Source organism: Lepidochelys kempii, chromosome 24 (assembly GCF_965140265.1).
Source record: "Lepidochelys kempii isolate rLepKem1 chromosome 24, rLepKem1.hap2, whole genome shotgun sequence".
Classification (NCBI taxonomy): domain Eukaryota; kingdom Metazoa; phylum Chordata; order Testudines; family Cheloniidae; genus Lepidochelys; species Lepidochelys kempii.
Window position 1 is genome coordinate 76,599 of NC_133279.1, and position 20,404 is coordinate 97,002.

At 44.4% G+C, this 20,404-nt stretch overlaps 2 protein-coding genes across 10 annotated transcripts in view; one reads left to right on the forward strand and one right to left on the reverse strand.

The window, feature by feature from the left end:
• RIT1 (Ras like without CAAX 1) overlaps positions 1–20,404 on the forward strand; it is a 53,475-nt gene that overhangs the window by 28,155 nt on the left and 4,916 nt on the right. The window contains exon 7 of one of the 5 annotated variants that reach the window (XM_073323191.1): positions 15,185–16,876. The exons of 2 other annotated variants lie outside the window; for them this stretch is intronic. In XM_073323191.1, the coding sequence (XP_073179292.1) occupies positions 15,185–15,294 (110 nt within the window). In that variant the 3' untranslated portion in view covers positions 15,295–16,876. Of the gene's footprint in view, positions 1–12,522; positions 12,961–15,184; positions 16,877–20,404 lie in introns of those variants that run through there. 2 more of the 5 variants (XM_073323194.1, XM_073323195.1) reach the window with 2 other exon arrangements.
• The window catches only part of SYT11 (synaptotagmin 11), a 43,136-nt gene continuing 39,253 nt past the window's right edge, over positions 16,522–20,404 (reverse strand). For all 5 annotated transcript variants that reach the window (XM_073323182.1, XM_073323181.1, XM_073323183.1 and 2 more), the window contains one exon: positions 16,522–19,618. In XM_073323182.1, the coding sequence (XP_073179283.1) occupies positions 19,308–19,618 (311 nt within the window). In that variant the 3' untranslated portion in view covers positions 16,522–19,307. The remainder of the gene's footprint in view (positions 19,619–20,404) is intronic.

Genomic DNA, 20,404 nt, shown 5'->3' on the forward strand with positions numbered 1-20,404 from the left:
TGGACATGAACAACACATCTTGAAGAACAATGGTTATGAGAGGTAAGTAACAGTCTTTTCATCTTTCTGAAAAGATGAACTGTCACGTTCTGAATTAGTTGGAGTTTCCTGAGGGCAGATGGCTTCATGCCCAGGTATATTGCATTGCTGTAAATCTGATGGAAGATGACAAAGACATGTATAACTGGGGCCAGTTCAGTTCATCATCTGCCAGGGTGGGTCTCCTAGCCAGCCAGAGATGGCAAAAAGCATTACTCTGGGATTCTGCTATCTGAGAGGTTAACATCAGCGAGGAAGAGCGCTGCTCAACTACCTACTGAACTAACCAATTATATATAGATTCTAAGGCCAAAAGGGCCCATTGTGATAATCTAGTCTGACCTCTTGTATAACACAGGCCATTGAACTTGCCCAACATAATTGCAAAAGCAGATCTTTTAGAAAAACATTTAATCTTGATTTAAAAATTGTCAGTGATGGAGAATCCACCACAGACCTTGGTAGATTGTACCAATGGTTAATTACTTTCATAGTTAAAAAATTGTGCCTTATTTCCACTCTGAATTTGTCTAGTTTCAAATTCCAGCTCTTGGTTCATGTTATATGTTTCTCTGTTTAAGGAGTCCATTATTAAATATTTGTTCCCCATATAAGTACTTAGACTGTAATCAAGTCACGTCTTATCCTTCTCTTTGTTAAGCTAAATAGATTGAGCACCTTGAACCCATCACTAAAAGGCACATTTTTCTAATCTTATCATTCTTGTGGCTCTTCTCTGAACCCTCTTCAATATATCAATTTATCATTCTTGAATTGTGGACGCCAGAACTGGATATGGTATTCCACCACCAGCTGCATCAGATGCACTCAAGAGTCATATGTCCCTTCATGCTTCAACCACTATTCCAGGGGACATGCATCCATGCGGATGACGGGTTCTGCTTGATAACAGTCCAAAGCAGTGCGATCCAACAATGCTCATTTTCGTTATCTGAGTCAGATGCCAGCAGCAGAAGGTTGATTTTCTTTTTTGGTGGTTTGGGTTCTGTGGTTTCCGCATCAGAGTGTTACTCTAAGACTTCTGAAAGCATGTTCCACACGTTGTCCCTCTCAAATTTTGGAATTCAGATTCTTAAACTTTGGGCCGAGTATTGTAGCTATCTTTAGAAATCTCACATTGCTACCTTCTTTGCATTTTGTCAAATCTGCAGTGAAAGTGTTCTTAAAATGAACAATGTGTGTGCTGGGTCATCATCAGAGACTGCTGTAACATGAAATATATGGCAGAATGTGGGTAAAACAGAACAGGGGACATACAATTCTCCCCCAAGGAGTTAAGTCACAAATTTAATTAATGCATTGTTTTTTTTAAACAAGCGTCATCAGCGTGGAAGCATGTCCTCTGGAATGGTGGCCAAAGCATGAACGGGCCTACGAATGTTTAGGATATCTGGGATGTAAATACCTTGCAATGCCAGCTACAAAAGTGCCAAGCAAATGCTGGTTTTCACTTTCTGGTGACATTGTTCCCAAACTTGGATCTGTTGTAAACATAGAGTCAGAGGAGTGGAAGGGATCTTGAAAGGTCATCTAGTCCAGTCCCCTGCACTCACGACAGGAGTAACTATTATCTAGACCATCCCTGACAGGTATTTGTCTAACCTGCTCTTAAAAATCTCCAATGATGGAGATTCCACAATCTACGTAGGCAATTTATTCCAATGCTTAATCACCCTGACAGGAAGTTTTTCCTAATGTGCAACCTAAACCTCCCTTGCTGCAATTTAAGCCCATTGCTTCTTGTCCTATCCTCAGAGGTTACAAAAAACAGTTTTTCTCCCTCCTCCTTGTAACAGCCTTCTGCATACTTGAAAACTGTTATCATTTTCCCCATCAGTCTTGTCTTTTCCAGACTAAACAAACCCAATTTTTTCTATATTCCCTAATAGGTCATGTTTTCTAGACCTTTAATCATTTTTGTTGCTCTTCTCTGAACTCTCCAATTTGTCCACATCCTTCCTGAAAGGTGGCACCCAGAACTGGACACAGTACTCCAGTTGAGGCCTAAGCAGCACAGAGTAGAGCGGAACAATTACTTCTCGTATCTTGCTTACAACACTTTTGCTAATACATCCCAGAATGATGTTCGCTTTTTTTCTGCAACTGTTGACTCATATTTAGCTTGTGGTTCACTATAACCCCCAGATCCTTTTCTGCAGTACTCCTTTCTAGGCACTCATGTCCCATTTTATATGTGTGCAACTGATTGTTCCTTCCTAAATGGAGTACTTTGCATTTGTCCTTATTGAATTTCACCCTATTTACTTCAGACCATTTCTCCAGTTTGTCCAGATCATTTTGAATTTTAATCCTATCCTCCAAAGCATTTGCAAGCCCTCCCCAGTGGCGTAGCCAGGTGGAGAAAACAGGGGGAGCGGAGATTTTAAAAAAAAGGGCGCCACCTGCTAGTACTCACCCAGCAGCGCTCCGGGTCTTGGGCGGCAGGTCAGGCAGCGCTCCGGGTCTTGGGCGGCAGGTCAGGCAGCGCTCCGGGTCTTGGGCGGCAGGTCAGGCAGTGCTTTGGTGTCGGGTCCTTCACTTGCTCCTGTCTTCGGCGGCACTGAAGCCCCCCCAGCCACCATAATGCCGCTGAAGACCGGAGCAAGTGAAGGGCCCGACGCCGAAGTGCTGCTGAAGACCCAGAGTGCCGTCTGACCCACTGTCCAAGACCTGGAGCGCCGCCGGGTGAGTAAAAATTTAAAAGGCACCAAAGAATTAAAAGGGCACCACTTCTGCTTGGTGGGGGAGTGGATGCTGCCCCGCTCCCTCACTAGCTATGCTACTGGCCCTCCCAGCTTGGTATCGTCCGCAAACTTTATAAGTGTTCTCTCTGTGCCATTATATAAATCATTGATTAAGATATTGAACAGAACCGGACCCAGAACTAATCCCTGCGGGATCCCATTCATTATGTCCTTCCAGCATGACTGTGAACCACTGAGAATTACTCTCTGGGAACGGAGTAACAGCCGTGTTAGTCTATATTCGCAAAAAGAAAAGGAGTACTTGTGGCACCTTAGAGACTAACCAATTTATTTGAGCATAAGCTTTCGTGAGTTACAGAGCAGTAGCTCACGAAAGCTTATGCTCAAATAAATTCCTTAGTCTCTAAGGTGCCACAAGTACTCCTTTCCTCTCCGGGAATGGTTTTCTAACCAGTTTTGCACCCACCTTATAGTACCTCTATCTAGGTTGCATTTCCCTAGTTTGTTTATGAGTAGGTCATGCGAGACCGTATCTAAAGCTTTATTAAGGTCAAAGATATACCACGTCTACTGCTCCCTCGCCCGCCCCCCCCTCCCCCCCCCAATATCCACAAGGCTTGTTACCCTGTCAAAGAAAGCTATCAGGTTGGTTTGACATGATTTGTTTTTGACAAACCCATGCTGACTGTTACTTATCACCTTATTATCTTCTAGATGTTTGCAAATTGATTGCTTTATTATTTGCTCCATTATCTTTCCGGGTACAGAAGTTAAGCTGACTGCGCTGTAATTCCCTCAGTTGTCCTTATTTCCCTTTTTACAGATTGGCAGTATATTTGCCCTTTTCCAGTCTTTGGAATCTCTCCTGTCTTCCATGACTTTTCAAAGATAATCACTAATGTCTCAGATATCTCCTCAGTCAGCTCCTTGAGTATTCTAGGATGCATTTCATCAGGCCCTGGTGACTTGAAGACATCTAATTTGTCTAAGTAATTTTTAACTTGTTCTTTCCCTATTTTAGCCTCTTCTGTTCCTACTTCATTTTCACTGGTACTCATTATGTTAGACGTCCAGGTAGCAAGGAGGAAGATGACCCTTGCCAACTTCATTATTGTCAGCTGCTAGTCAATCACAAGGAACATCTATATCCAACGCTTCTGGCTAGAGGTTAGACATGACCTTAAAACACTCTCCAAACCTCTGTAATAAAGAAAAAGTTTTTGGATAACCATGATGTAATGAAGACCTAGTAAATATGCAGGCTTTCTTTTCTTTTCTTTTTTTTTTAAAACGGGGTATATAGAAATCAAATATTTGCACATGTTCTTTCCATGACCTTAAGGATACTGCTGTATGGAACTGCTAGCAATTCTTTTTTGAAAGGAGTCAGGTTTTTTTTAATATTTCTGTAGAACCCCATTGTTGTAGGTGCTGTACAGACATGTAGAAAGAGATGGTTCCTGCCCCAGAGACCTTACAATGAGAACTGGAGCAGGACCAGAGAAATGGAAAATAGCAAATTTGATCCCAATATTCACAAAACATATTTATAATTATCAAACAGTATATTAACCGCCCCCATTAAAACATAACTTTAAGACTGAGCTGTTCAAGGCAGAAGTCAAGAAATTCCAAAGTTCACGTTCATGTAGTAATTCTCTTTAAAAACAAGCTAAGCGGATACCTTCAGACTGATTAATATCCTTGGCATGGAGGTGGACAGATGTAACTGTATGCCAGAGACTTCTTGTTGGCCGATGACATAAAGTGGGACAGTTGAAAACAGCAAATTCTGACCCCTCCCCATGTGCTGTGCCCAGCTCCCTTTGAGTTTAAAATCTGCTGTGAAAGTGAGAATCAGAAGGAAAAGGCGGGATGCCTCTGGTGGGGAGACCAAGATGAAAAGGAATTGTTTTCTGCAGGGAAGCAGAGCCATCATTGTGCTGAGGCACTAGTAGAGCATGAACTTTCCCTGTTAGAGGAATAAAATACTGTAATTTTTTAAGTTGTCAGACTTCAGGTAGCTGAGTTAATCCTTAATTTTGAGTTTATTGATGTGTATTTAAATACCTCTCTATTAAAGCAATGCTTGCCTTGAGATGCATAAAATGTGCACTTCCATGTCAATGAAAGCACAAAACAATTGGCCTCTTATCAGGGCAAAAGGAAACTGGACAGTATTCTTGGCTAAGCAAACAGTCTGTCTCCTGCTAACTCCATCTTGCTTCCTGTCTTTCATGCAAATGTTTGAGAGGTGCTGTAGTGAGCATTAGTGGGCAACAAACCTGGTCTTAAGACCAGCTAGAGGAGTAAAATCCAGATTTGTGGGCCATATACTGAAAGCAATTCAGTTACTGATCAGCTAGCCTCAACTGTTATTTCAAGTACTTATATTAGGTGAATTGAAAAATACTATTTTTTATTATTTACAATGCAAATTTATTTTTTATTATAAATATAAAGTGAGCACTGTATACTTTGTATTCTGTGTTGTAATTGAAATAAATATATTTGAAAATGTGGAAAACATCCAAAAATATTTATATAAATGGTATTCTATTATTATTTAATAGCACGATTAATCTCAATTAATTTTTTTAATTGCTTGACAGCCCTAATAAGTATCAAACATATTTTGTCCTATGTGAGAACTAAGCAGTAGTATTTGTGATGATTGTATTCTAGAGGCTCTGTTTGATCTTGGTGCGAATAAGAAAATATCATTCTTCGAGTGTTTGCTCATATCGATTCCAATTAGGTGTGCTTGCACCGTGTGCACAGTCGTTGGAAATTTTTTCCCCTAGCAGCACCCATCGGGTTGGCTGTGGAGCCCCCTGGAGTGGTGCCTTCATGGCGCTCAATATATGACCCTGCCAATGGCGCCACCTCAGTCCCTTCTTACCACCATTGATGGTCGTTGGAACAGTGGTGTCTTGCTCAGCATGTGCTCCATGTTTCCCTAGCTTTGTTTGTTGTTCTCTAGGCGTATTAGTTAGTTTTAGTTGTTAGTTAGTATTAGTAGTTAGCAGTTGGGCTGGGGGGGTTACCCTCTATCCCGATCGCTTTTTCTTGGGAGGGCTTACATGCCCAAGTCCAAGGCGTTCAAGTCCTGCAGTAAGCCCATGCCAATGGGCGACCACCACAACTCTTGTCTAAAGTATCTGGGGGAGGCTCACCAAGCCAAATGGTGCAGGATTTGTAAGGGGTTTCACCCCAGAACCAAAAAGGAGTGAGACTTTGGCTCAAGCAGCTCCTTATGGAGGCAGCACTTAGGCCTCAGCCTCCGCCAGTGTGGCAAACCCCGTGCTGAGTTCATCAGTGCGTAGCGCCCCAGCGACAGTGGTGGAAGTGGAACCACAGAAGAACTCTGGCAGAGACCTGCAGCACCGCCACTCCCCTGCACCAAAACCAGCGAGATCAACTCAGCACCGCTCCCACTCCCGGGCAGAGAAGTGGCACTGGAAGCAAGGGAGGAGCAGCTCTCCGTCCCAAGTCCACCCCTCTAGAGCCGACCAATGGGGTGCGTCCTCATGAGGAGTACGCAGTGCCGGAGTCTGCGGAGATGGCACTGTCAACTTTGGCCCCGCAAGGGGCACCATCGAGTCCAGTGCCACTGGACTCCCCAGCCCAGGTAATCAAGGAGGTGGAACTGCCATCCACCCCAGACATCTTTTGAGGCTGCGAGGGACCACATCGCCATGACAGTGCCAAGGTCACTCACCCTTCGTGCCAAGCCTCCGGTACCATGTGGAGTGGCGCTGTCTTGAGGCAAACCAGTGATGCTCTGGCCCTCAGCACTGCTGATGGAGTCCCGGCATTGCTCCAGGTCACGCCAACACTCCAGCTCGCAGCACCGATCCATGCATCTATCCCCATCACACAGCAGGTCTCGCTCCCGGCACTGGTCCCGGCGTCTCTCAGTGACCCCGCACAGCTCCAGGTTGCGGCATCGCTTTGCAGCACCGCTCTCTGGCATCAAGACACTGCTCCCCAGCATGGCGCCACTCACCGGATTAGCTCCGCTTGGCACCGCCCTGGCCTTTGTGGTCCCGATCCTGGTCTTCAGACTCGGAGGCGGGATCTAGATACTCAGAGCGGGGCCAACGCTGGTCAGGCCGTGGATGCTCTGAGGTGGTGGCAGGGCTGTGGCCTGCGCAGTGGCAGGGACTAGCACAGTGGCCATTTTGGACCCTATGGGCATACCACCAGGGGCAGGATGCCCAGTCTAAAGGCTTCTGATCGCCCACCTCTGAACCATGGGTGCTGGAGGCTTCCGCCAGTCGCCCCACACCTAGGGGTGCCAAGGAGGTGCCGTGCCCTCGCCCCCCCACCCCCACAGAACCAACTCCAACCCTGGTTCCTGAGCAGGACCCTGGTCTACTTGGTCCAGCCAGCGAGACAGGATGAGAGGTTCCTGACGAGCAGGAGGGACAGGAGGCCCTGTTCCCCCATTAGCCTCCTCGTCCTGCTCCCCAGACAAGGCAGTTGCAGGCACTTCTGTCTCCGGGATGCCCCCCCGCCACCATAGGCAGCCACGCCCACCAGAACCTCTTTCGCAGAGTGGCTCGCAACATGGGTCTGCAGGCTGAGGAGGGGTGGAGACGGAGGACCTGGTAGTTGACATTTTGGCCCCAGAAGATCGTTTGAGGATGGCTCTGCCCCTCATCAAGACCATACACGCCACTGCCAAGACCATCTGGCAGACCCCAGCCTCCATCCTTCCCACCGCCAAGGGCGTTGAGAGGAAATACTTTGTTTCATCAAAGAGATACGAATACCTCTTTACGCACCCACAGCCTTGCTCATTGGTGGTTGCAGCAGTGAATGAGAAGGAGAGGCAGAAGCAACATGCCCCAGCCCCTAAGTCCAAGGACGCCAAGCCCCTGGATTTGTTTGAGCATAAGTTGTACTCGACGGGGGTGGGCTGCAACTCAGGATTGCCAATCAGCAGGCAATTCTGAGCACCATGGTATAACTTCAACTCCTGGAACTTGATACTCAAGTTCAAGGAGCTGGTGCCAACAGAGTCCAGGGAGGAGTTTGGAGCAATAGTGGAGGAGGGCAAGGCGGTGGCATGGACCTCTTTACAGGCCTCATTGGATGCTGTGGACTTGGCGGCATGCACCTTGTCCTCCGGCATAATGAGCGTAGTTCATAGTTGCAGTTCTCGGGCCTTCTGCCTGAGGTTCAACAGATGATGCAGGAGCTGCCTTTTGATGGGGCAGGCCTGTTTGCGGAGCAGACTGACTCTTGGCTGCATAGCCTAAAAGACTCAAGGGCTACTATGAAATCTTTGGGTATGCACACTCTGGTAACCCAACGCAAACGTTGCAAGCCCCAACAGCAGCACTCCTACCTCCTTGGCCAAGGCAGGATTTTTACAGCAGATGGGGCAGGAACGGCAGAAGGAAGCCTTCCAACCGCCCTTCCGGGCCAGGGCTCAACCAAACCATCATCGGGTTCCAAGCAGGCCTTTTTGAAGGGGTGCCTGAGGATGGTGCACCAGCCTTGATTCTGGATCCTTCCCTGTCTTTTTATTTTTTTAATCGTCTGTCCCACTTCTGTTGTGCTTGGTCCCAGATAACTTCAGACCGCTGGGTCCTCCAAATGATGGAACTGTGATATTCTTTCCAGTTCTGCTCATACCCTCTCCCCCATCCCCCTTTCCCGTCCCTGTTCAGGGACCCCTTTCACGAGCAACTCCTTATCCAGGAGAGGAGCAAGCATTTCTTGCGATGGAAGCGGTGGAGGAGGTTCCTGTGACGAAGTGGGGGATTTTTTTGTTTTTTTTTCCTTGTTTTCCAATGGTTTGCATGCAGAGGGGGTGAGACTCTGTTTCCCTGGGTGTTACTGGTTTAACAAGGTGATGGGAGAGGGAGTTTGTTGTTACAGAGGACCGGCGGGGGAACTTGGGACCCCAGGCAATGGCCTGGAGAATGGATACCCCAGCGACAGGCGACCTGGTGACCCAGAGGCCCAGCTCAGGACTCGCAGCCGATTCTGGCCAGTGGGAGGACAATGGGCTGTGAAGAGAGGACCCCGGTGACCTAACCAGCCGGTTCCGGCCAGAGGGAGCCAGAGGACAGAAGAGGGGAGAGGAGGCCCAGGTGACCCTGTTTACCTGGAGAGAAGACAATGGACAGAGGCGGAGCTTGGGGCCAGTGATATCAGATGTCCAGCTGGGAAGCAAGGGGGCTCTGGGCTGGGGAGAGGGAGCAGGCAGAGCCCACCTGGATGCTGGGGAGACTTGGATGTGCTATGCTGAGGGAGGCAAGGCCTGAGGGCCCTGAGAGTTTCCTATGCTGTGTTCAAATGCTCAGTAAAGCCTCCTGTTTTACGCTGGCTGAGTGTCACTCCAGTCTAGAGAACAGGGTTGCATTATTCCCTCTGGGAGTGGAGGCCCCGGGGGTCCAGAGCAAGTGGACTCCCTGAGGGGGTCCACGGTGAGAAACAGCTGTGCTAAGGCTCAGAGCAGTGCGGCTCCAGGAGGTGGACGGGCTTAACTCCCGAGAGAGAGTGGACTCCCGAGAAGGGCTGTGTCACTGAAGGGGGTTCTCCCAAAGGACCGCATGGGGCCAAGAGTGGGCATCACCTGTGAGTCCGTGACAGTTCCTCAGGAGCTAAGGGGCAAGGGATTCTATTCCTGATACTTCCTAATCCCCAAGGCCAAGGGGGGGAATCTCAGACCCATTCTAGATCTATGCGGACTCAACAAATTCATGGTAAAGTTGAAGTTCCGCATGGCCTTCCTGGGCACCATTATCCCCTCCCTGGATCTGGGAGACTGGTATGCCGCCCTTGACCTGAAGGACAGTGACTTCCATAGAGCGATTTGTCCCGCACACTGGCGCTTCCTACGCTTCGTGGTCAACCACAAGCATTACAACTTCACTGTCCTACCGTTTGGCCTCTCAACAGCCCTCCAAGTGTTCACCAAGTGCCTGTTGGTCACGGCTATTTTCCTCTGTTGACAGCGGATGCAGGTACACCCCTACCTCGACAACTGGCTGCGCAGGTGCAGTCCCAAATCCGTTTGGTCAGGTATACGTTCGAGCAGCTGGGTCTCCTCAACTTGGGAAAGTCAACCTTGGAACCAACCCAAAGAATAGAATTCATTGGGGCGGTGTTAGACTCAGTTCAGGTGTGAGCCCTTCTGCTGGATACCCAATTCTGAGCCATCACGGACATAATTCAAAGCCTCAAGCAATTTTTTGCTGGTTACTGAGTCTCCTCAGCCACATGGCTGCTTGGATTTACGTGACCCGGCCCGCCAGGCTGTGGCTCAGACCGTTGCAGGCCTGCCTCGCCTTGCCCTACTGCCCCGGGTGTGAGAGCTTGAATTCAGTGATCATGGAGCCAGGGCAGGTCTTCATGTCCCTCCACTGGTGGATCAACCCTCAAGCAGTGTGCGAAGGAATTGCCTTCCACAACCCTCAACCTTCCTTGTCCCTGGTTATGCACACATCGGCTCTGGAATGGGGTGCGCATCTGGGAGACCTCCAGACACAGGGCCTGTGGTTGCAGGATGAGCTCTCCCTACATATCAACATCAAAGAGCTGAGGGCGGTGCACCTAGCCTGCCAGGCCTTTCAGGCCCGAATATAAAGCCAGTGCGTAGCAGTTCTAATGGACACCACCACCACCATGTTTTACATCAACAAATGAGGGAGCCTGTTCCTCTCCCCTATGCCAGGAGGTCCTCCGACTGTGGGAGTTCTGCGTAGCCCACTCCATTCACCTGGAAGCATCCTTTCTACCAGGAGTTCAGAATGCACTGGTGGACCACCTCAGCAGGTCCTTCCGCACACACAAATGGTCCATCTGGCCAGATGTCATGCATCTCATTTTCTAAAAGTAGGGGTTTCCCCAGGTTGACCTGTTTGCCACCCGACACAACAGGAAGTGCCCAAGATTCTGCTCCTTCCAGGGTCACAGCCGAGGCTCACTCATGGATGCATTCCTGCTATCCTGGAGAGGTTGCCTGCTCTACGCCTGTCCCCCGTTCCCTCTCGTGCAGAAGGTCCTGCTCAATGTCCGCAGGGAGGGAGCAAAGGTAATTCTGATAGCTCCAGTGTGGCCCCGACAACACTGGTACACTATGATGCTGGAGCTGTTGGTGGAGGCACCGATCATGTTACCTCTTCTCCCCTACTTATTCACTCAGGACCATGGTCGCTTTCATCACCCCGACCTGTGGTCCCTCCGCCTCACAGCTCGGAGGTTTCGTGGCTGAACGCCATGGAACTTCTGTGCTCAGAACATGTAAGGGAGGTCCTCCTCAGCAGCAGGAAGCCCTCCACTAGAGCCACATATCTGGCAAAGTGGAAGAGATTCTCATGTTGGTGTGACCAGCATCGTACACCCCCCATCTAGGCCCTTGTACCTCTCAGCTTGGAGTACCTTCTGCACCTGAAACAACAAGGCCTGGAGGCGTCCTCCATAAGGGTACGCCTCACTGCTATCTCGGCCTTCCACCCAGGAGCATCTGGTCAATCCATCTTCACCAACCTTATGGTTGGTCACTTCCTCAAAGGTCTGGACCGCCTATATCCCCAGATCAGGACCTTAACCTGGTCCTCTCCAGACTCCTGGAGCCCCCATTCGAACCACTGGCAACTTGCTCCCTCCTGTATCTGTACTGGAAGGTAGCTTTCCTGGTCACCATTACTTCTGTGAGGAAGGTGTCTGTGCTAAAGGCTTTCACCTTGCATGGTTGACCCACCTTACGCAGTTTTCCACAAGGATATGGTGCAACACAGGCTGCACCTGGCCTTTCTCCCCAAGGTGGTGTCGTACTTCCACGCCAGCCAGGACATTTTCTTTTACCCTAAGCTAAGCCTCATGCCAGTAACCGGGAGCAGAGGCTGCACTCCCTCGTTGTTTAACGAGCATTAGCTTTCTACATTGAGTGCACTAAGCTGTTTAGAAAGTTGAACCAGTTGTTCATAGCGGTGGCAGACCAGATTAAAGGACTCCCGGTCTCATCTCAAAGAATATCCTCCTGGATCACGTTATGCATCCGCACATGCTACGAGCGGGCCAAAGTAGTGACCCTGGCTCTTAACGGCACACTCCACAAGGGTCCAGGACTTGTCAGCAGCGTTCCTGGCCCAGGTCCTGATGCAAGAAATCTGCAGGGCAGCAACTGGGTCCTCAGTGCATACCTTTATCTCTCAGTACTCCATCGTCCAGCACGCCAGAGGTGACGCGACTTTTGGCAGAGCAGTGCTACAATCAGCGTTTCCTTAGCTCTGACCCCACCACCTAGGTAAGGCTTGGGAGTCACCTAATTGGAATCGATATGAGCAATCACTCAAAGAAGAAAAAATGGTTACTCACCTCTTGTAACTGTTCTTCGAGATGTGTTGCTCATATCCATTCCAAACCCGCATGCCTTCCCCTCTGTCGGAGTGACAGGCAAGAAGGAACTGAGGAGGCACCAGCTCGGCAGGATCATATATTGAGTGCCATGAAGGCGCCACTCCAGAGTGCTCCAGAGCCGACCCAATGAGTGCTGCTAGGGGAAGAAATTTCCAATGACTGTGCACATGGCATGCGCATGCCTAATTGGAATGGATATGAGCAGCACATCTCAAAGAACAACAGTTACGAGAAGTGAGTAGCCATTTTTTTAGAAAGTTGTCGCTAGTTATACATTGAAGCTATATTACATAATTTAGATTTTATCAAGGTAGGAAACTATTCTAATAAAAATTTTCCTCCTTTTCCTATGTCTACCCCTGATCAACTTCAGCAGTATATTGGATCTTGCATTAAGATAAGCTACTTTTTAACTGATTACAAAAAAATAAAAAGTACAGTGCACCTCTTGCTACCTCTCTGTCTTTTCCTGGGGAGTTTTTTATTCAATGTATATATCTAGTTATGCTAATTTCTTTGTCTGCCTCATACTTCAAATGTACTGGAAAAATCTTTTCAGATACTTTGGGGTGCTGCTTCAGGCTTGTCACCTTTTTTTTTAATATGTTACAGGAAACGGTGATGTAACGTAACATAACATTATCATTGCTATGAATAAAGGTAAAGCTTCTGCTGACATAGTTGTTAATGATGATTATCAGTGTGCCTGTTTGTGACTTTTCAAAGTCAGTTATAGTAGTATCGCATACAGCGGGATGTCTATGTTGTGATAGGTTTCAGCGTAGCAGCCGTGTTAGTCTGTATTCGCAAAAAGAAAAGGAGTACTTGTGGCACCTTAAAGACTAACAAATTTATTTGAGCATAAGCTTTCGTGAAGTGAGCTGTGTAGCTCACGAAAGCTTATGCTCAAAAAAATTTGTTAGTCTCTAAGGTGCCACAAGTACTCCTTTTTATGTTGTGATAGAAGTTTTAGGAGTTAGAACCATTGTACTGTAGAGTATTAAAAAAAAAAATTGCTGAAATGCCTGACAAATTAAAGTAGCAATCTTAGTACAATTTCAGGATTAGAAGAATTAAGCAAAACATTGTCTTGAAGATGGGTCACTGAGACCTTTGGGCCTTCGGCAACTTCCTGATACTTGTTTTCTTCCTTTTCTAAAGGTAGTTGAGTTGTCAAGTCCCATGCCTCCCCTTCTCATTTCTCTTTCTCCAGCCAGTTGCCTTTCACTTGTATAAGGCTAGCTGAGAGTGAGTTTGTGTGTAGGGGGGTGGAGGGTGAGAAAACCTGGATTTGTGCTGGAAATGGCCCAACTTGATGATCACTTTAGATAAGCTATTACCAGCAGGACCGTGGGGTGGGAGGAGGTATTGTTTCATGATCTCTGTGTGTATATAATATCTGCTGCAGTTTCCATGGTATGCATCCGATGAAGTGAGCTATAGCTCACGAAAGCTCATGCTCAAATAAATTGGTTAGTCTCTAAGGTGCCACAAGTACTCCTTTTCTTTTTGCGAATACAGACTAACAAGGCTGTTACTCTGAAACCTAGCAAAGATAGTCCCTGAAAAAATAATTATGGGTGTCTCTTGCTGACAGACACATTCTATCCCTTTGTCACAACAAAGAAGTGATATTGAAATGTCCACAGCCCAGCCAAGGTAAATAGAATTAGGTAATGTCTTTCAAAGTGAGACTGCACAATAAAAGCACATGACAGGAAGCCTTGTAACTTGATTTGCATTGTAGGAGCTAAACCACTAGATGGCCTTATTAAAGATGAATGGCTAATAATCTTTACATCTGACTTATTTTTGATAAGCAGCAAAAAAAAAAAATAAATCTAAAAGCAATCTTGATAATAGTGAAAAATCAAAGCCTACCAGTACAGAATAAAAATTCTAGAAAGGTTGTTTAAGACATATAACAGGCAAATGACTTGGGTTTAAGATTATTAGATTTACTCAAGGAGAAATAGAGTTTATCCCGTAATCTCACAAAGACCCAGAAGCTACCTCATCCCTTATGCCATAAAACTTTACAGAAGGTTCAGGTAAAGTCTGACTTTACCAGCTTTTTTTATTTTTCTCCATTTTATTACATGAACAAGAAACTATTCCTGGTGTATTGTACTGTATTCCCTGAGATCAGAAAGAGGAACCACTGCCTGGTCCTCTCTGGGACGCTCCTTAAATCAGACTTCGGAGTTTAATTTTTTTTTTGGCTGTCGTCAAAGCCTATATTTTCCACAAGACACAATTGCAAGAGATTCCTGATGTGGAGTTTGTAATGAAGAAATAAACATAAATGAGTTACTGTGCTGATAAGAAACTTGTTGATGTGTAAGAGTTACCTGGGGTGGAAGTGTCGGGGGCAGAAAGGCTGAATTGTGCTCCCATTGAAGACAGTGACAAAATTTCTATCTGCTTGAGTGGGATCAAGAGCCAGACCCAAAGAAAGGAGGGAAATGAGTGATAGTTGAACTTCTTTGTTTTTTAAAACTGTTTCCCTTTTCACAGTTTGTCAAACCCATTTTCTTTGTTTTTTATCTTATGTAAACTTTGGATTGTTTCTACTTCAGCTGAAGGGGATAAACACTGAGGTGGAATATTTGTTAATGGCAGGTAGTGTGAGCACTAAGTAAGGAAGCCAAGAAGAGATGTGTGAAAAGATTTTAATGTTTACAGTAGAGTTGGTGGAAAATAACTAGTTATTATTCAAACATTTATACTTTGGCAGACAGTCATTATTAGCCAATCATTACACATATTGCACAGTTATTGAGATAATGACAGGCAGTTGACACTGATTAGACACTGAACCTCAGAACCAAAGTGCAGAGAACACCAATAACTAGTGGAAAATTTAGTTGTTTCGATAACTAAGATCCCTGTTGCAAGATATTTATTTTGATATGTGTATATAGAACTGTCAGATTCATAGGTAATTGTGGTAGCTTCTTTGAAATTTAATTCATGCATCAGGTGCCAAATTGGACTGAATTCCACCATTAACTTAAAAATTTCACCTGCACTTTTAGGAGTCTGTGGTATCTGCGCATCTTCCAGTAGTGACGTGAGTAACATTTATCACATGTGCGTCATACATTGTCATCCTTCCCCCAGGGGGGAAATTTTGTGTGTAATGTAGTGTTTTGTTCTAGTAAGGTTTTTTTAAATATACATGCTGCTATGTGTTTATATTAGTGAAGTCATGATCAAATAAGTGCACTTTGCACTTGAAGCGGACAGTAGTGAGGTTTGTGATGGTCCTTAGTTTCTGTGGCAGTCCCTTGGGAAAGCTGTCTCCAACATAGACAAACTTTCCCCATATGGTAGAAAATTCATTGTGCTTGAGGTGCTGAATTGTTGACCATGGTGCTCATCCTGGACTTTAGGCAATTTTTTATATATTCTGGACTGAGGCCATTGAGTGTCTTGAAGATGAGGATTGAGACCTTGAACTTAAATTGATAGTCTGTGGGAAGCCCGTGAAACAAGCAGAGGACAGATTTAATGTGCTCACAGTAGCCTATGTTGCTGGGGAGACGCGTTAAAGTGTTGTGTTGTATTTGGCATTTCCTAAGGGCTGAAGGCTTCATGCCCAGATATATTGTATTACTGTAGTCCAGAGGGGAGCTGATGAAGGAGTGTATAACTGTGGCCAGATCACTGTCTTTCAGGACTGACCAACATCTCCTCACCAACCAGAAATGGTAGAAAGTGTTAGGCTTAGGGCTCATCTAGACGAATAGTTAGTGGGTGGCAAACTGGGAAGTAAATCTAAAATGAACTAGCATGACATGCACAAACTGTTCGTGTGGACACTGCTACCATGCACTAAAAAATTCTCTGGTACACGCTGACCTCCTCCTGGTTCAAAGCGACCAGCTCTTAGATGCAGGTATGTAAGAGCTTAGTGTCAGGGCTAGTATTCTAGGAACACTCCTAAAAGACAGACTGAACTAATTAATAGCGGCTGTGCACTGTCAACAAAAGGAGCCTGCATCAGGACTGCAAACTCTCATGAGTGGTTTTTCTCTGCTTAGTAGCATCATCTCTGTCTTGCTTGGGTTCCACTCCGAACAGCTTTTGTTCATCCATGAGCTGATCTTGTCCAAACACTGGGCTGTGGTGGTGGTGATAGTCATATGCAGTGAAGGGACAAGTAGATTTCATTAATTTGGTTTCTGCATTTGATGTTGCTCAGCTATTACTTTGATGTTTTTCTTGTACATGAGCTGCTGCTTCCTATAAAACAACAGGTTATGGCAGGAACACAAATTTTAGAAATTAATTCTTAAAAGTAGTTGGTGTAGTTATGTTTTAAATACATTTATATTCTTCTGATTTCTACAAACGGTCCACAGTCAGTAGCTATTTAAAGTGAATCAATCTTTATTCGCACACTCAACGTGCGTTAACAAATTCAACATACAAGATAGCATTACATATTGTAGATTAGCATACAGTATTATGCAGTTTCACACATTTCAAGTTAGTTTTTTTCGCTTTTCAACTTTTTTTACCACAAAGTTGTAACTGTCCAAGTTAATTTTACAACAGAAGACACAAGGTAAAGAAAAAACACATCTGGGAGATGCCACCGTGAGGCAGCTGTCAGTAACTGTCAATTTTACACCAAAGAAAAATTATCTGCACATCTTCAGTTTTCCATTATTCTTGAGGAGTAATGGAGCTATTCACATCTGTCCAATAAGCCTAAGTTTAATTACCCTGAGCACTTTTCCTTGACAAGATGTTAGTCTTTCCTTTTTCAACTAAGGAATAGGAATAAGGAGATGATCTAGGCTTAAGTATACTTTTCACATTGAAGACAAAAAGGGAACCTCTTAGTTACTTTTGAATGGAATGTACACAAGTAATCATTTTTATAGTGGGGGAAGAATGTGGAAGGAATAGTGATAGATCCTAACCTTTAACAATCAGATTGCTCAGTGTAAAAACTCAGATTCAAATAGATCTACACCAGCTTCCAGATGAAAATCTGTTCTCCTGTTCATGGCTGAGTGCCACTAATAGAGTAAGAGCTACAAAGGAATTAAGACAAAGATCAAAATCTACTGTAACCTCAAGCAGGAATCAAGATTGAGATGTCCTGATAAATCATATGGAGAAGCCCGCACTGTATTTACTTCACTGCAAGTCTTAGAAATATTGAGAGGACTTCAGTCTCAACATCACTGTTAGTCCTGGACCCATTAACAGCCACAGCTAAACTGAAACTTTCTTTCTCTTTAAGGGAGTTCCTACAATCAACAAAAGCTGACAGTGGAAAGATTCAACTTTCCAAAGACAGCTTGTCAGAAAGTGCTGCTGAGAGATTAATGGGTGGTAAAACTTAGGTTGTTTGCCAACCGAGCAGCCGTTGCTCTATGTTATGGCTTGAGAGGAAACTGGAGGCTAAGACATGCTCAGTTATTCTACTTTCAATAGTAAGAACATTGTGAGGATCATGCTTTTCCAACAGGGCTCTAAAATTCAGTGGTCTCAAGTACTGTAAACAGATAAATGAATTTTTAAAAATTTACTTATGATACATTATTTACATTCCACAGGGCACAGAACAGTGGCTGCATGGAAGCAACAAAATGAATACTGAAAACTTGCAGTCTTCTGTGTGCCTTTCTGCCCACTCAATTCTTCTTTGTTTTTAATGTGTAGTGTTTAAAAATAAACTCAGATCCCTGCAGAGGAGCTGTTTACTAGGTCTCTTGTTATAACTGTTTATGATCAGCTTGCCAATAATGTTTAAAATTAAAAATTGACTTGTTTATAGGAAGCCAAATCAGATTACTTTATCAAGATATCTTGTACAAAAGTTTAGACCAGTGTTTTTACAGTGAGATCTAGTGCAACTGCTTCCACCCTTTGTTTACCTTTACAGAACTTGGGTCCATGTCCTTCTGTACAAAGAAGTTGCTGACTATTCAGGCAAATGTTCTACAAAGTGCTACAAGTCACAGTTATCCAGTAAAGTTTTTAAATTCCAAAGATGACAGTAAGCAAATTCTAATTCTTGGAAGCCAAAAACGTAAAGATAGTTCAGAATGCTTTGTACTTTCATTTGAGAGTTTAATTTATGTTTTGAGAAGACAGGTTTTTTTATTTTTCTCAATGTAAATTAAGTCTAATGCTTTGAATACTGGCTATTATAGAAACAAATCGTAAAGAAGTACATTTAATATAATCTCAAGTCAAATGTGGAGGAGGCTATATCATTAATTATTTGATTATATTCATTAAAAGCCTTTCTCCAGCATAAAGTTTCCTGTCTAATTTCAGATATGTCACTGTCAGTCTAGAAAAAGATGATGCTTAGGTAGAATTCAAAATCCTTTTAGAGAATTAGCCTCAGTCGCCCTAAAATGAATCTTACACATTTAGTTTATAATGTTCTGTATGGACCCTTTATTCATATACAGAGTTGAATAAAATACAGTTTGTGCTCTGTGGGAATTCGGGATGCACCAAATATTTATCCTGAACCAAGTCCCATATGGCAAAAGCAAAGTGATCAGGTTGCTAATATTTCAATTTTAGATGTTTATACCTTCAAGCATGACTTTATAGCTCTATAGCAAATACATCACAAAGGGAAATATTCCAATACCAGGTTACAAGGCATTTTTCTTAAAAGGAGAGAGCTATTCTTCCTTGTACGTCTTTGCACTATTGCTGAATTCTAAACTTTTATATATGAAAATGCAGTTAATGCTTCCAAATCAAAGGACTGAACAGCAAGAATCTATAGGCAGATGAACTAACAAGAAACTAGAGGTTAAACAGCAGAATTCAGAAACTTTGGGAGAAGCCTAATAAAGAGAGGGCAGTTGTGGTGAATACCAGCAAAGACAGTTCGGCACAAACACAACTTCCATAGTAACAGATAATATTAAAATCTGCAACTTGATATTGGTAAGTTACACTAATTTTAGTTTGTATTAGGCATGCAATAGCGTGATTACACTTACATATAGTTGTGGTATTTTTAAATTTAATGCTTTTTAAGAATTTTAGTGCCCTGCAAAATCACATCACTTGAGAACCAATCAGCTGCATCTTACGAAAGTTTAGTTCTATGACTAAAACAAGGTTTAAGTCTGTTCTATGAGCCAGCAGTCGCTGCTGCAGCAGCCTCTGCTAGTATTCGCTCAGGCTGTGCCATTTGGCAATCTGCTTTCTGGGGTTCTCGCACACCTCTCGCCAGTGTTCCACGCCACCAGTGGTGATGCTGTGTGCTCCCAAAATCAGCCGACCTACCACCTCATTTTTTGTGGTGCGGTCGAAGTCGATGACTAGAAATTCAATGCTGATGTCAGGAAGGAGATCCACAGGGATATCATAAATGAAGGATTCATTGAAGATGGGATTCAAAGTGCACTTCTTCACATGGGTCTTCTTTTTTGCTATGCGTTTTCTCCCATAATAAACGTTCACCTTAACATAGGGGTCTGCCAGAGAAAAGAGAAAAGCAAACCAATAACACAGCCTAATAATACTCTTCGGAATAGTACGTCTAAGAGGTCAAGAATGAATTAAAGGTTAGACATCACAGTGCCCCATAGCTCCCTACACCTTGGCTGCCCTCCCACTTATACCACTTCCATTAAAATCCAAACCATGACCGTGGAAATTAGAGACTCTGATCAGAAATAAAAGTTTATTGTCCCATAAATATCTGAGAAAGTTTGTTTAAATCCCTGGTTCCCTTACAGGTGAAGAACCAAAGCGATGAATAATTCCCCAAATGAAAAACTTTAAGAGATCTATACAGGGAGCAAAAATATACATAAAAAGAAAAGGAAGTTTGTGCCCTTTCAGGCCGCCTTTATACTGGGTAAAGAAGCAAAAAAAAGGTTTTGTTCTAACTTTCTGCTTCCCAATCTCCTCCCAATGAAAAACTGTTTTATTATTTTGAGAGGAAAAAATGCTCATCTTCCTTGTGTTACTGGCAGTCTCCATGGCGGACTGGAGAGTTAGTTAACTCACAGACTGACCTGACCCATGGCTGAACTTTAAAGACTGGTTAGGACGATATGTAAATAAACAGAACTTTGAAATGCAAGCCTGCATGGTTAGAGATAGAAGGGTAGATTTTTGCTCAGGTCTTGTGATGTAAGCAAACAATTCTTGTCTATAGCTTTGATTCAGAGATCAAAAAAGGAGTATTAATATTTAGGAAGACACTTAAGTAAAATAGTATTATTGTCTATATGTCTCTCTGAAGGTTGTGGTAA